Below are 16,262 nucleotides of genomic sequence, written 5' to 3' on the forward strand. Positions count from 1 at the left end.
GGTAAAATGGGTTTTAATTAATATATATATATATATATATATATATATAGTTATTGGTTTTTGACTTGCAACACATCTTATGAGTACATTTTCACCCTTTATAGTGCATGTTCGAATTTCACCCTTTATAGTGCATGTTCGAATTACCTAAATTTAGCTTTCTTTATACAATCTCTAGTAAAATATTTTCCAGCATCTCAATCACCAACTACATAGTTAGTAATTGCAATTTTGTCCAGCTCTCAGATCATACGAGAAAATAGTCTAATTGCCATATAAATTTGTCCTTCTTATGAGCTAATCAAAGCTTAATTGCATTCAAATATTACTGGCATAGTGTTCCGTATGTTAAAGTTTCTCTTTTCATACGATATCAACCTCATTCTACAATGAAAGATTACGAACACCAAATGTACACTTTCCTATTGAATATAAAAATTTAAGCTTGTAATGGATAATGAACTCATGTCCAAAATGGCACAAAAGATGCTAAATCTTAATTGTCAATTACAGTTCATTGACTAAATTTATGTCATGATGTATATAAAATGCACATTATTTTCATGGCGTCTATCCATAGTTATCATAAAGCTAGTGGTAGCTAATGTGTCATTTATAATTTAGAATTAATTATGATTTTAATTTTGTCATTTGAATGAGTCTTATTATTATAAATAGAATCTAAGGATATGAAGTTTAAGGAAATGTAGTTCGATTAGTAATGGAAGCATTTGGAGTTATGTTTTCAAGTGTTTGACCACAGTGATCATAATGAGTCATTTGTAATTTAGAACTAATTATTTATTTAATTTTCACATTTGGAATAAATCCTATTATCATAACAGTTTCTAAAAATATGTAATTCAATTAGTGATGAAAAGTATTTTGATTTTTATTCAATGAAATTTCAAAAACTTATGGATGCTTGAAGATTTGCATCGCTTTCTCTATTTTATCCAAATCTCCACAGAACTTCATTAATATGTTGCATATATTGCATGAGCCATTTCAAATTAGTATTCATAAAAAAAGATGGCAATTATGCAAAACTAGCAGCTAACATGGATTATGACATTAGCAAAAAACGTCTATAAATAATAAAATTTTCAAAGGACCACTTAACCATGGTTACAATTATATCTACCGACAAACTTCATTTTGCAGCCAAAACAAAAGGCTGGAGAATTACATGGATTTATTAGCAATAGACACGTGATTTTTTTATATCAACTAATTGATTTTTGGATTCTTCATAAAATAGATACATGATAAATTTCAATAAGAAATTTCTTTTTGAAGTAAATGAGAGGTAAGAGTATAAATAAATATGCAGTTTAGGATAAGAAAAGCAAATACCAAACACTCATATGAAAGTTTAGCAATGGTAAATTGATGAAAATGGCATGACGTGCCATGATATGTGATATCGAAAAAAAAATCAAATATAACCAAAATTAGCAATATGGGGGAACCACGCATGAGCCAAAAGTACGTCGAGTTAATAATGATCATTAATTAACAATTAACATGGACTTATTAACTGTGCAGGACACAAATGTTTGACTAACATGCTATGAATCATAAGCTGATTATCTGACAGGCAATGCAATCCAGCGGCCATCACTAAACATATTCCAAATTTATGGCGGCACGAAAGATTTTCACTAACAGAAATTACCGAACGATAAGGAAACTCTTCCATGTCGGAAATGGAAATCTCCTCCGCCCTCAGAAATAGGACCTTCCGTGCACGAAGGATCTGATCCTTAAACTCCTGATTTGGTCCCACTTTATCGCAAGGATCTGCAGCCACGTTCCTCAGCTTAAGCAGTACATTCCGCATGGAATCGCTTCTCTGCTTCAAAAAAAAGTTATCGGGCTTCTCCGAACCGGAGCTTCTGGCTCCAACTACTATGCTGACGAGCTTTTTGATCCTACGCCTCAGATCCGGGCAGAAATTAAGCCATCGACCGGGAGCATCCAGACGCTCCTCTCTGTCTTCTCTCTTTTCACCATCGGCTGTAACTTGGGCATGTAGCCGCTGGACCCAGGAGGAAAAGAGCTCGGAGTGGTCGGGTCGGTTGGGTTCGGACCCTAACAAGAGCTCAGAAACGAGCCCACCGTGCGAAGAAAGTTGATGGAAGAGGCTTCGGAGTTCCGCCTCGGCCGAGGCAACGGATACATAAGGCAGCATGAGTGAATCCAGTATGCGGCCGTCGCCGTAGTGAGAGAGCTCCGGCATGAGAGAAGTCGGTGGAGGGAGAAGGCAATGGAGACGAGCGGGCTTGGGTTTGACGGATGAAGGGGTATTGACTTTGGCTGGTTCGCGCGCGCGCGGATAATCGGTGCAGAGGGGAATGTCAGACGAACTCGAAGACGCTAGTCAAAGGAACAGGAATCAATCGCGACAGGGAGCGACGGACATGGAGAAATTAGCCGCGGGAAGTCGGAATACAAGTGGATCTAATGGAAACCCTAACCTAAACCTTACATGATTACAATTCTAGGATAATTACCCATACTAATAATGTTTTCCCACCGCATGGATGATTATCCTATTATTTTATTATATTATATATGATAAAAATACAAATAAATAATTGCTTGTGTAGGAATAAATTTGGAAAAAAAATCATTGTTTTGGTATGCTTTTTTCTATATTTTTATGGTATTTATATATACACAATAATAGAATCAACATTATTTATTTAATTTAACGCAATATAATTACTAATTACTTACATATTATTATAAATTTTTAAGTTTATCAAAATTATTCATTTTAATTTTTAGTTGAGCCATGTTATTTTCTTTTGTGAAAGATGATAATAAATTATTATATCAATTAGCTTCAACAATTTTATTATCAATTTGAAGAGAACTTTCACTCTTGTTATTCTTCACTCTGTAGTGCAAATCTACTAAGCTTCTTCCTATATATTATCCACCTTTGTCTTCCTCGTATCTCATAATGTCATCCTCCTCTTCAACAACCACATATTCCCCTGCTCATTTGTGTGCTTCCTTATTGTTAGCCCCTTTTAATCCTCACAACTCACTTGTGAGGTTGTACTATTTATACGTAGATTAAAGATGGAAACAATGGAGGTTGTTTTGAAATGAGATTATGAGAGTGGTATTTTATTGTGGGAAAAAAATATTTGCAGTTGAATATGATGATTTGGATGTTAAATACTATTTTTTTGGTTCTTTTTTAAGACTTGGAGTCGCTAGCTTATTTATTTATATGTCATCGTAGAAGTCTCTTATTTGAATAAATCTCACTGATTCTAAGAGAAGATGAATTAAAAAGAAGGTTATATTACAACAAATAGACAAGCAAATAAAAAGAAACAAGCTAAAGACTTGTATATGGGTAATCCTTGTGTGATAGGTCAAAGGAATGACATGGCTCAATACGTCTAAACAAGATCAGATAGAAGTACATCAAAACACAACATTCACGAAAAGAATCCCTCATAAGTCACCCGTAACCAAAAAAGCTAAAAAGAACTTTTTTGTTATGGGGTCAGGAGTTTATCGAGGCACGTATCCCTCTAGTTAATTACATCATAGGGGATACCGGGGATACCGGGGATGCCTAAGAATACTCTCGATAACATGAGTTTCGCTTATATTTTCATGGACCTGAAAAATAGGTCATCGAAGAAACTTTATTTCTTATGAGAACGCTCTGATACATCAAAGGTCTCGTTAATCCACAAGGCAGAGGGTTATTTTTTCACATCTTACTTGGGCAGCAGCTCGTCGACATCGTAACCTATGAAATATTGAAAATCATGTAAACCAGGATATCACTATACGTCAGAGCTCACCGGGGCATAAAGGCAAAGGGTGAATAATTGTATCCCAAACGGGTAGCAACTTATCAATAATTGGGTCGTTAAGATGATATCAACGAAGTCAAAGGAGCGATAGGATTCAAAGGGCCTCAGCAAGAGGAATGGAAGAGTAATCCTAAAAGCTAGAGGTAGCCGGGGTTAGGGTTCCATGAACCCATCATCTCAAGCTGTTAGAACCCGAAGTCAAGCTGATCATGAAGCTAGTCGACCCAACATATCAAAAGATCCCCGGTCAGCAATCAGTGAATTACATCATCTACGGAGATTTCTATAGCTCTATGGTCAAAGGACCAAAACTCTATCATATGTCTATCAGGTGAAGCTCCATGAGGTGGGACTCACACTCATTATATAAATGGAGTTGCCTTAGGAAAGAAAGGAAAGAAGAGGTTCAGCTACAAAGTTATAATCACTCTCTACATAAGACTCACTCTCCCTTTGGGTTGGGGAAGCCTCTAACATCTGCTAAGTAACCAGCTAAGTATAAAAAACTTATGCTTGGTCGGTCGTGTTGAAGAAGCACGAAGATTTCTCCTCGGAACATACAATAGATACAATTATTTAATCCTAATTGTGGAGAACTTATATGAGATGACTTGGGATTTAGGCATGCTATGCAAATCATTTTAAAACTGGCTCAAAGTTCATGTAGGAAAGTAAAAGTGCAAATTTTAAATTCCTCAATATTTTAATCATAAAATTTTCATCAACTTGAATATTTTATTAGGATTTTATAGTAAATTTATAATTATAAATCTCAAAGAGCTTTCATTGTGTTCGTGATTCCCAAACAAACCACAAAATGAAATAATAAAAGTGTTTTCAAGGTTTCAAACATGCAATAACAAAGAGCAAAACAAGCCAAATTAAAATAAAAAAAAAACAACGTCGGCAATATATCCCATAAAAAATGACTGTCAGAATCCGCATATACATGACTGGTACTAAATCTATACATCAATATTAAATGCAAAATTAAGTTATAAGCCACAAGCATCTACTCCTGACCCCCCGTCACGTGGTTCCCCCTCCAAAATACCTTGAAACTTGTGCATGTATCTTATTTCGGCTACAAGTCTCTCCTAAGGACTCTAAAAAGTACAACAGGAAGGTAAAATAAAGACTCAAGCTACACTAAAATATGTTAGTGAAAAAAGTTATCTACATGCAATGTGTCTAAGTCATGTTTGGTGGGGGCGCGAAGCAATACCTGCAAGCAAAGGTTAATATGTAAATCACCACATGCTCCCCCTTTTTATTGTAATTTTGTGAGTGCATATATATGCATGGCTCCCTGAAGAAGGCCGACCTAATATACTACCATGCATATAAAAAATTGGCACCAAAAGCACACTAAAAACACAAAAGTGACACTTGGCTTGAACAAGCAAGCCAACTGAGAACTATAGCTAAACTAGTCAAAAATATTACTTAGCATCATAGTCCTAGCCCAACACACCATCTAACAAAAAATCTAAGTGTAAGGATAAAGTCTCTGGAAGCCGTACGACTTTGACGTGGTCACTACACCAATCCCAATCCCGTCCTAAAGAACGTCACAAGAAGATATGTGACATTTTTAAAAGAAACGGTCTCACATGTGGCCTAACATATATGTAATTTTAAAATAGGTGGTTGGTACTTATAATAACAAAAATATTTATTTTCTATTTTAAAAAAACAAACCGCTAATGACAAATCCTTAACAATAAAGTTACATGCTTTAAAATCATTAAATCCTCAGCACAATCATGATGTTTGTTGTTCGTGATACAAAAAATCGCATTAATCGTCGAGATATTCTCGCAAGCAATACTTGTTTGAGTATCACAACCAACAAAAGGTTCACTTTCCTAACAAATAAGATAAATTATTGAAGCAAATGAGCACACATACAAATATGTAAAATGCCCACATAGTGATTGTTTGACCGAATCACAAAGCAATCACAATGGGCATCTAAAAGAACGAAGCACACATCATGCATGGATGTAAGGACGTCACAAGCAATATGACACATACAAATAGGGTGTACCGGTAAAACAAACTACTTATGGAAAAGAATTACAGATGCCGGCAGAGTGCCATGTGACAAGCATAAACCGTTACGACTGAGTTTGCATTGAATAACATGATACTCATGAATAAGATTTACACCTCATTTAAGAGGCACCATCGAGCACATATGCAAACAAGTAAGATATACAATAAGACAAATGATAGGCATACAGAAATGCGACAATGTTAAGCATATGAAATACAAATGGAAAGCATACAAAAATATTAAGTGACAAACATACTAAGTCATATAATTCATATAGGTGAGAATCACATCCTTAGGTAGACACACATTATATTTTGCACTATTTTAGTGGTTGTGAAGCATGACTCTTATTCAACACGATGTGAAATGCCTTCTAACACTATGGGTAGTGCCATGGGGAATTAGGCATGTGGAAATACATGTGAGTCATCTCCTCACAACATGTGCAAGTGTTTGTTCTCTGTGCATACGACGACGTATGTAGAAAAGATGGTCACAAGCGTGGGTGCGCAAAGAGACTCCACAATGTGGGGTGCTCAGAGAGATAACCCAAAAATGTATGCTCATGGAGACATCAATGACATGTCACATGCAAAGCATATAAGGCAAATATATTTCTCATGCAATGAAATAAATCGTAAACGTCAAGTTAAAAAGATTTTCATACGCAATGCAAAGAAAACATGCAACAAACAAGAAAGCATACAAGCATTTAAGTGATCGTTTAACTAGTTTGTAGTGGTAGGACGACCCAACCCAAAGAGGGTGGGTCGACCGATCTGGGATGATTAGTCAGACCCAAAAGAGTGAGTACTCAGCTTGGAGAGGCCGATCGAACCCAAAAGAATGAGTAATCGACCTGAGATGACCGATCAAACTAAAAGCATGCGATTAACATTAGGCGGTCGACTGGACCCAAAAGAAAGGGCAATCGGCCCAGGACAACCGATTGCACTCAAAGCGGGTGATCGACATGTGGCGTTTGATCAAGCCCAAAAGAAAGGTAATTGGGCCAAGATGACTGATTGCACCCAAAGTGATTGGTTGATCATGTTGGGGTGGATGATTGAACCAAAGTAAGTAATCGAACTAGTGTAGTTAATCAAAGCCAAAGTGATCGGGTGATCAAATCTGAGTGGCCCATCAAAACCAAAAGGCCGGGTGATCGTCCTGGGATGACCGATCAAACCCAAAGTGATCGGTCTATCGTGCTGGGGCGGCCAATCGAACCGAAGTAGGTGATCAAAGCAGTGTAGTCGATCGATATTGCAAATATTTAGGCAAAAGCTTGAGTTCTAACCTAGGTGCCTCAATTATAGAATATACTAATTATAATAAGTTGAGATTTCTATAGAATCAAACATACCCCTAATTGCACTAAGGAATACTAGATCTTATTCTTTCTTAAGATTTTCATAATTATCCTTAATTAAGTCTTATTTTATTTGGTTCACTTCCAAAATTTCATTAAAATAGCTTCTAACAATGTCATTAATAAATTTATCATTTCTAAAGACTTGTAAAAATGTCATTAATTTGAAAACATTAAAACCTACTTCTAGAGAACTTTCTAAATATCTATTATTGTTCTTCTAATGACTAAAAACGATCTATCTAACATGATAGTTATTTATTTAACTTCCTCCATGTTTAAAATAATAAAATTAGAGAATATAAATTTATCTACCTTGACAATAACATCTTTTATAACCTTCTTTGGATAACTGAAAGATAAACATGTTAATTGAAGGGCTATAGTGGCATGTTGAACGTGTATTGGGTCTAATCTCATAAAGTTGAAAAGAAGCATAAGATTAATGCTAGCATAAGTCACATAAAGCCTTTATAATAAAACTATCCCTTATATTGTAATAAATAACAAAATACAGAGATCATTAAGTTTTTTTTTGAAATTTATTCTCAATGATAACACTACATTCTTCAGTAAAAGCAACAATCTCATAATCACCTTTTCTAGTTTCTTATTAAAAATATTTTTTGTAAAGTAGCACAGTCAGACATTTATTCTAAACCTTCTATGAAATGATATATTAATAGTTAGTTTTTTTAACACCTTTAGAATTCTGAAGAACATTTGGTCCAACTTCTATTTTTGAAGGCTTTGAGAAAAATGTTGTGGCGTTCTCCTAAGCTCTTTACCAGCAGGTATGGTTCTTTTTATAAATCTAGTGAAGGTTTGATACTAATTCTATCGAACTCCAACTCCTCACAACTCCTTAATCATATGGTTTTGTATTGCACTCTTATTTCTTTTCTTTGGATTCACTTTAGTGTTACTTAGTAACATCCCTTGGAGTCAACTACTTAATGAAATTGCTAACCGCCTTAATATTTATTATGACAACAACTTGACTTTGCAACTAGTTTTTCATTTATAACACAAATTATTTTAATGATAATTTATGTTCTTTAAATGGTCAATTGAAAGTGAATACGTAAGAGTAAGCTGACATAGAATTTACAAATTATTTTTCTAATTATTTCAGTTGTTTAAGAAGTTTTGTTGGTTGTTACTCCATTAATGATTCCCTACATTTCTGTTTGGTTAATTTTCCATTAAGGATTGTAGGAATTTGACTAAGATTTGTTTGGTATATTTGAATTTTCATTCATCAACTCCGTATATATAACATTAGGATCTACTGATTGTCCATAATTGTTATCATTAGCTATTAGTGATCATTGTATTAAATTAAATTCTATGTTAACTAAAATTTTAAGATAATGCACCTACTCGTGTAGCCAAAATTAATATAATATCATGTTCACAAACGTTTGTTACTTTTATAGGGCTGACTTTCTCAGTAGACCATTAAAAAGTAGTAGTAGTTATTTCCTTTAAAAGTGCTCATGTCTCCTTAAATTATTTTGATATTTAAAAACCCCTACTGCTGCATCCATTATAGACCTAAATGATTGCATCAAATAATTGTAAACAAGTTATATAATCAACCAATCACATATGACATGATGTAAACATTTCTTAGGTAGACCCTTAAATCTCTCTCAGTTTTCCATGTACTCATCATCCATTTGGGAGAAAAAAATTGATGTAATTCCCGAGTTTAACAGTTTTGGATGCAGGGAAGTATTTAGTTTGAAATTTTTATGTAAGTTTATTTCCAAGTTGTGAAAGCAAGTGTTAATGAATTAAGTCATATATTGGTTTTATATTTAAGTGAATAAGTAAACAACCTAAGTCTAACAACAATATCTAAAACACCATTAAAGCTAATGGTCGCATATGAATTTAAAATGGTGTTTATGTGTAAATTGGGGTATTTTTAGGTGAATCTTCAAATTAATTATTTTCAGACATTTGAATCATAGCATGTTTCAATTAAAACATATTGGCTTATATGGAAGGATTACTAATGTCACGATGAATCTCATCTACCACAGGGTTTAAGAAAATCTTATTTGGTCTAAGATGAATGTTTTCTTCATATGATTCACCATTTTTACTAATGTCTTTTTGAGATTATCTACTTTTTAGCATTTTTTATCTATTTAAGGGTCATACACCACTAGCTTAATGGATTAAGTCCTATGCAATTAACAAAAGATTAACTAATGTCCCTAAATTAACAATTAATAAAATACAACACAACAGAAAGCAAAATGTAATACAATTCTCATACAAAGAAAATAACATACTTTTATTAATTTTGATTTTTTCTTAAAATACTTTACAACCAGTATAAATAAACAAAACACAATAAACAAATAAATTATGAAACCAATTAAAATATTAAAAAAACAAAAAAAACTCTACAATTTTAAAGCTAAATTTCAAATTATCAAGTAGTATTATTTAATTTGAAAATTAATGTCATTTCTTGATAAGAACACAAAAAAAAAATTCATAATGAGATGATGCACATATTATCAGGTAAGTATACATGTTGATCAAGTGGTATGCAAAATTATAAGTCAATGTTATTCATCCCAAGAGAAATGAGTTATCTTTCAAAGAAGTTTAATTACTAGTTTACTAATTTTAAAAAAATTTGTTTATTTTGAAAGACTTTTTATAAGTCCTAAATTATGAGTGAAAAGTAATTTTTTTTACCAGAGTGGTATGTGCAAATTTTGTGTTCATTAATTTAATTCTCCCACTTAATATTGATAACCAAAAACAATTACACTTTACTCTCTTCTGAGACATAAAAAATATTAAGTCTCATGTTATTGTTATATCTTCATAACCCCTCCCAAGATTTTTCATTTTTCTATGTGATTGTAATATTCTAATAATAATAGTATTCTTATTCTACCAAGAAATGATAAGTTACCCAACTAGATATTCTCACAGTCAAAGATCACATGTGATTTTAACATTTCTAGTGGCCACCAAAAAAGTAAATTAAGCATTAAAGATTAATACACCAATATATCATAGAATTACCCTAAGAATTTCTCATTGACTAAATATGAATTCCACACTTCCAATTAAAGGAGCATGAAAAATTTAATTCCTAAGGATTTGTAAAGAAAACAGGAGATAAATCATTGATAGAAATACATGGTTCATAAAAGTAAAGCAAAAAAGAAACAAGCTTGACACTATTATTGCTCCAAGCCAACTATTCTTCTACAATGCTCTTCTTCCCTTTAATCCTTCTCAATACAATTTGATCTCACACTCACACCCACTCTAAGTCGTCTCCAGGCCTCCAAAATTCTGCTCTTCCACAAGAATTTACGTGATTTTATCCCCCTAGTCTTCCAAAATGTCATATGAATTGCATAACCACCATGTGTCGGAGAGCAGTGTCAGGTCACTAATGAGGCATCATCGGGGTGTTAATGAGGTATTATCAAGGAGTTGACGTTGGGCACAAAAACAGTGAGTTTAAGCACCATCTTTTGCAATTTTGAATCTTCAATTTAGAGCAGCATTAGGCGTGACAATGCTGGCTTTGCATCTGTTGTATCGGCAGCGTCATGCTTTCAGTTTTTTAGCTCAAAATTTTCTGCTTTGAGCGCTAAAGCGCCTCATTTGATGCGTGGTGACGCTATTCATCGGACGCTGGACGCTGGGCGCACGCTGGGCGTGAGTCCAGCTCAATTTCTTACGAATGCTATATATTTTTTGCTTGTATACAACACAAATAAATAAAATATATAAAAAAAAAGAACATAAAAGTGGTACAATAAGTATAATAAAAATAGTACGCTCCACATCACATCTTACATAAAGCTTACATGTCCAGAATTGGAATAAAAAAAATCTAAACAACTCCCGATTAACAACTACAGAGAATTGTACGAATCGCATATATCTGTCCCAACTAAAATGTAAAACCGGCCGTAGTCCTCTCGACCGCCTCCTTGGTCCGCTAATGAGATGAGCGGCGAACTCCCACGCATCCAACCTCTGCTCAACCTCATATCCGGCGAAAAGAATCCCACCAACGCCCTATCTCACCTCGAAACTCTATCTTCGTCGCACCCTACTTACTCACCGCCACCTTCCCTCCTTTTCCTCCTCCTTCGCCGCGTTTCATCCACCAGCCCAACTCTCCTACCTCGTCTCCTCCGCCTTTTTTCATCCCTTCCGCGTCGCCACCGCTTCTCCGAAGACGCCGCCCTCGTAGCCCTCAAAGCCTTCTCCCGCGCTCAAATGCCCGAAGAGGCCCTCCGCGCCTTCAAATCTCTCTCCTTCATCTTCGGCTGCCGCCCAGGCGTCCGCTCTCACAACGCTCTCCTCGACGCCTTCGTCCGTTCTCAAAACTGGGACAAAGTCGAGACTTTTTTCCATTTTTTCTATCACCAAGCCCGTGTCTCCCCTAACATTGAGACCTACAATGTCCTCCTTAGAGGCCTTTGCGCTCGTGGGCAGATTGATAGAGCTCTGCGGCTTAGGGAAACTATCCGTTCAGATACCGGGCTAGAGCCCAATCGGGTTACTTACAGCACATTGATGTCTGGTTTGCTCCAAACTGGGAACTTGGATGGTGCACTCAGTCTGTTCGATGAAATGCGTGACAAGAAGGTGGAGCCTGACGTGGTTTGCTACAATGTTCTGATTGATGGGTTTTTGAAGAATGGAGATTTTGTGAAAGGGATGGAGATGTGGGAGAAGCTGCTGAGGGATAGCTTGGTTACCCCCAATGTAGCCACTTACAATGCTATGTTGAATGGCTTGTGCAAGCTCCGCAAGTTTGATGAGGTTACGGTCATGTTGAATCGAATGGTGAGCAATGGCCACCGGCTGGATTCCTTCACTTACGCTATTTTGATCCATGGGATGTGCGAGATGGGGAATGTGGACGGAGCTTCACAGGTTTATGCGGAAATGATCAAAACTGGGTTTCATCTTGATGTGGTTACCTCCAATTCTCTTCTAAATGGTTTCTGCAAAGCTGGCAGGATTGATGAATCTTTAAGCCTGTGGGCTTCGATGTTAAGAGCAAAGAATATTGATTTTGTGAGCTATAACATTTTTATCAAAGCCATGTTTGAGAACGGTGAGGTGCAAAAAGCAATTTTGGTTTGGGACCATTTGAAATTAAGCCGTGAATTTCAGCCAGATCAAGTAACTTATGGCATTGTAATTCATGGCTTATGTCAAAGTGGATATATTGGCAAGGCTCTGCAGGCTCTGAATGAGGCAGAAGAGAAGGGCGAGAACAAATTAAATGTTTTTGCATATTCCTCGATGATTAATGGCTTATGCAAGGATGCTAGATTAGATGAAGCAGTTAGTATTTTTGATCGGATGGTTATACAAGGCTGTAGTCCTAATTCTTATATTTATAATGCGCTGATTAATGGCTTCTGCCAAGCATCTCAGATGAAACATGCTATTCGGATCTTCAATGAGATGAACAGCATTGGTTGCTCCCCCACTGTGGTCACATACAACACACTGATAGCTGGATTTTGTAAGGTGGAAAGGTTCCAAGAAGCTTCGAGTTTTGCCAAGGAAATGGTGGAGAAAGGATTCAAGCCTGACATGATAACTTACAGTGCATTAATAGATGGTCTCTGCCGGGATAAAAAGATGGACCTTGCGCTTGAAATTTGGAGCCAAGTTCTTTCTTTGGGATTTGAAGCTGATGTTGTCCTGCACAACGTTCTCATTCACGGCCTATGCAACGTAGGAAAGGTGGAAGAAGCCTTACATATTTGTTCCGAGATGAAACATAAGAACTGCTCTCCAAATCTTGTGACATTAAACACTATAATGGATGGGCTTTATGAAGCTGGTAACAGCAAAAAGGCAATTGATTTGTGGAATGAGATATTTGAAGCTGGATTGCAGCCAGATATCATATCTTACAATATAGTGTTTAAAGGTCTTTGTTTGCATAATCAGACCATGGAAGCACTTAAGTTTTTGGATGAAGCCGTTTACTGTGGTATTGTACCAACTTGCATTACTTGGAACATACTAGTTAGAGCAGTAGTGAGCTGTGGAGTTGTCTAAATTAAGGTTCATCGATGTTTCCTGTCAAGGTTTAAAAAAAAAAATCTTCTTTTGGGCCTTTTAAGTATCTGCCACTTTCATGGGTTTTGGATTCTAATTATTTGATTGTGTCCCATGCTTGCTGCGACGTTTATAAGAAGGTTGGAAACGCACAGCAGATTGACCATTCTATATCTGAAGGTACAGGAGAATTTTTTTTTCGATGGAAAATTAAATGAAAAGAAAAAACATCAAGGACTGAGAATGCACGGACACACGGTTTTACCATGCTGCATTTATATTTAAATCTTCAAGTGTAGCCAATACGAGTAAAAATACAGCTAGCAGTATTATTCTATGCACAGCACACACAGACGCACACATCCATATTTTGATTCTGTATCTTATACTATTTCATTTTTCCTTCTTTGTTTCATCTGTTTCAGTTGACAAACTCTGCTCATAGATGAACTGGGCAAGCAAACCAAACAGTATCAACAGCAATGCTCCAACTTTCCGCCAGTCGACCTCTGGGCCAGCAAAAACAGCATTACCAACTGCTAGAATCAGCAATAACATTAATGCAAGGTAAACATTTCTCCTTGTTCTTGTGCTTGCTGTCTCCTTTGCTTGCTGCCTAAGCTTCTGTGCGTCCTCCATTGCCTCAGCTTCCTTGCGAGATGTTTTCTGCCCCAAGTTTTTAAAGAAGAGGCCTTCATTTTTGTCCCGAACAATCTGTTCCTGAAACTCCTCCAAAACTTTCTCATTACTCTCCATCTCCTGTCTATTTAACTCTGCAGTTTCTTCAAAAGCCTGCATCCGACTTTCCAATTTCTCCATTATCTGTTTCATCAAAAGCGAGAAACATTTGCAAAACTAATTAACTTAGCTAGGGTTCTCCTATGCATTGGTGCAGGGAAATCTAAGTTAGCGACATACCCTGGTGCCGGCATCATCAAGCTCTTTGAGCGCGTTCTCTCCGATGGCATCAAACTCAGCATCAGCAACTTCTGCAAACTGTGTCAGATTAGATGAGCGCTTATCAAGAAAGTCTGTGAGGCGAACTTTCTGTGCCTGGAGCATCGCAATCTGTGCAAGCAACTCTTGCTTTCTCTTGTCTCCATCCGGGAAGGAAGTGCTGGACTCGGAGCCATCAGAAGTAGAGAAGCAGATGGTTGATCGGCGCCTACTGTTGGCTTTGTCTCGTTGAATATGCGTCGGCTTCGTAAGAGGGAAGCCGTATTGAATGGCTTTGAGGGTGTTCATCTCTCTCGATCCGCCAATCTAGGAACCTAGCGAGAGACTGATACGTTTCTCAGTCTGCTTTATCTGCACCACTTACTTTTCAAGCTTGGTAACGTTATCGGTAAGAAAGATTTTCTTCGGAAAATATTGTCTGAAGTAATAATAAAGTTTGTCTGCTTGTCCTTGTCATTGACATTTTGGCCCACCCTGATGAGATATTTAATAGAACATAACCTTTAGCGGGTGTTTGGCTGCACTCTGCATTTACCTTTAATAGGATTTAGTAAATCCGGTAAAGCCTTATTTATCAAATCCATATACTTTTAAATCAAGAATGATGTTTTCAGTTGAGATTAAGGCCCTGTTTGACACAGCTTATACATGTGCCGTGGCGTTTTCAGAACGCCGCCTACGCGTTTGTTTCGCGCGTTCGTTCGGCGGCGTTTTGAACGCATCGTCCCTCGGATCCCTTTTTCTTCATTAGCCGGATCGCGGGGCCTCGGCTGCGTTCGGCGTTGGCTGTTGGCGTTAGGGCTCGAATTCCTTCTTTTGCCCTCGCTTCCTCCCCTCGCTTCCTCCCTCTCCGATTGAAAGCATCATTAGGGCTCGATTTCTCGTTCTTTTTCTCTCTCTGGTAAGATCTACTATTGTTTGTCGTTGGTTTTTTTAGGATACGCTTTGGATCTGTCGAGATATGCTCTAGATTCATGAGTTTTTTGGATCGATGAATTTTTTTCGGTTCTTCTCCATATCTCTGCTTCTATTGTTTTGGATCTCTGAGTTTTGCAAAATGTCATGGTTCTATCGAGTGATTGTTTGGTAGTTAACACCATCTTTTTCACCTTTTTCTTAAGGTTTTTTCTTGATTTGACATCTGTCTCACAGAACTCCCATTTTTTTCTTGCTTAACCCTTATTACAAGTGTTATATCAGGTGTGCACACCATAACCGATAAAGGATGTATAGGTTATGGATGTATATGTTTATGTTGCATCTCTAATGTTTATTCTGTCTCACAGAACTCCCATTTACTAATGTTTATTTTCTTCAGAAAAGGTTGTATACGATTTTGTTGCATCTCTATTGAATGCTACAATTTGGATTTGGAAAAGGAGTATCTTTATTACATGATACAATTCGGGACATTCTCTTCATCTCTACCCGATTTTGTTGGTTCAAATCGTATTATATATTTGGGCTTTCTCGTTTGTAATGCATTACTGCGACGTTGTTTGTAATGCATTACTGTTCCATGGTTTTTCAATTAAATGTTTACGTTGTAATTCTTTTCGATGGGCTGCAATTGTAGTTTAGGGTTGCTGAATGGATTTGCAAAAGAACATGAATGACTCACACCTTTATGGTGGGCTGAATTTGCTGTTTTCGGTGGGTAGAAGAATGGATTTCTAGTTCACTTATTGCATAAAAAAAATGGATATGGAGTTCATGTTGGGTAGCAAAATTGATTTGCAAAAATTCCAAATACTTCCCTGCACACTTCCATGCTAAAATTGTTGCAGTATGCACAAAAGTTTTTTTTTTTACTTGCTGCAGTAAAGATATTTTTCTTTACTGTAAAGGTAATGCTAGTTACACTTGACTCTCCTATCTTGGCTTTGAAAGAAGCAGGGGTCAGAGCCTGTGCATTGTAAAGCATTCTACCGTCCAATATATA

At 36.4% G+C, this 16,262-nt stretch overlaps 3 protein-coding genes across 4 annotated transcripts in view; 1 reads left to right on the forward strand and 2 right to left on the reverse strand.

The window, feature by feature from the left end:
- Nucleotides 1-2,517, reverse strand: part of LOC110022092 (AT-rich interactive domain-containing protein 1-like) — a 12,466-nt gene extending 9,949 nt beyond the window's left edge. Inside the window, exon 1 of one of the 2 annotated variants that reach the window (XM_020720886.1) lies at nucleotides 1,679-2,517. In XM_020720886.1, coding sequence (XP_020576545.1) covers nucleotides 1,679-2,242 — 564 coding nt within the window. In that variant the 5' untranslated portion in view covers nucleotides 2,243-2,517. The remainder of the gene's footprint in view (nucleotides 1-1,678) is intronic. The other variant, XM_020720885.1, reaches the window with a different exon arrangement.
- Nucleotides 2,518-11,089: 8,572 nt separating this feature from the next.
- On the forward strand, nucleotides 11,090-13,876 carry LOC110022058 (pentatricopeptide repeat-containing protein At3g09060). The gene is made up of 2 exons (XM_020720836.1): nucleotides 11,090-13,543; nucleotides 13,789-13,876. Exon 1 carries the CDS (start codon nucleotides 11,279-11,281, stop codon nucleotides 13,361-13,363), a length of 2,085 nt encoding a protein of 694 aa, XP_020576495.1. The 5' UTR covers nucleotides 11,090-11,278; the 3' UTR covers nucleotides 13,364-13,543; nucleotides 13,789-13,876.
- Nucleotides 13,592-14,626, reverse strand: LOC110022060. Its single transcript, XM_020720838.1, has 2 exons — nucleotides 14,282-14,626; nucleotides 13,592-14,185 (listed from the first exon to the last, which is right to left on the reverse strand). Exons 1-2 carry the CDS (start codon nucleotides 14,606-14,608, stop codon nucleotides 13,757-13,759), a joined length of 756 nt encoding a protein of 251 aa, XP_020576497.1. The 5' UTR covers nucleotides 14,609-14,626; the 3' UTR covers nucleotides 13,592-13,756.
- Nucleotides 14,627-16,262: the final 1,636 nt, after the last annotated feature.

Source organism: Phalaenopsis equestris, unplaced genomic scaffold (genome assembly GCF_001263595.1).
Source record: "Phalaenopsis equestris unplaced genomic scaffold, ASM126359v1 Scaffold000167, whole genome shotgun sequence".
Lineage (NCBI taxonomy): Eukaryota > Viridiplantae > Streptophyta > Magnoliopsida > Asparagales > Orchidaceae > Phalaenopsis > Phalaenopsis equestris.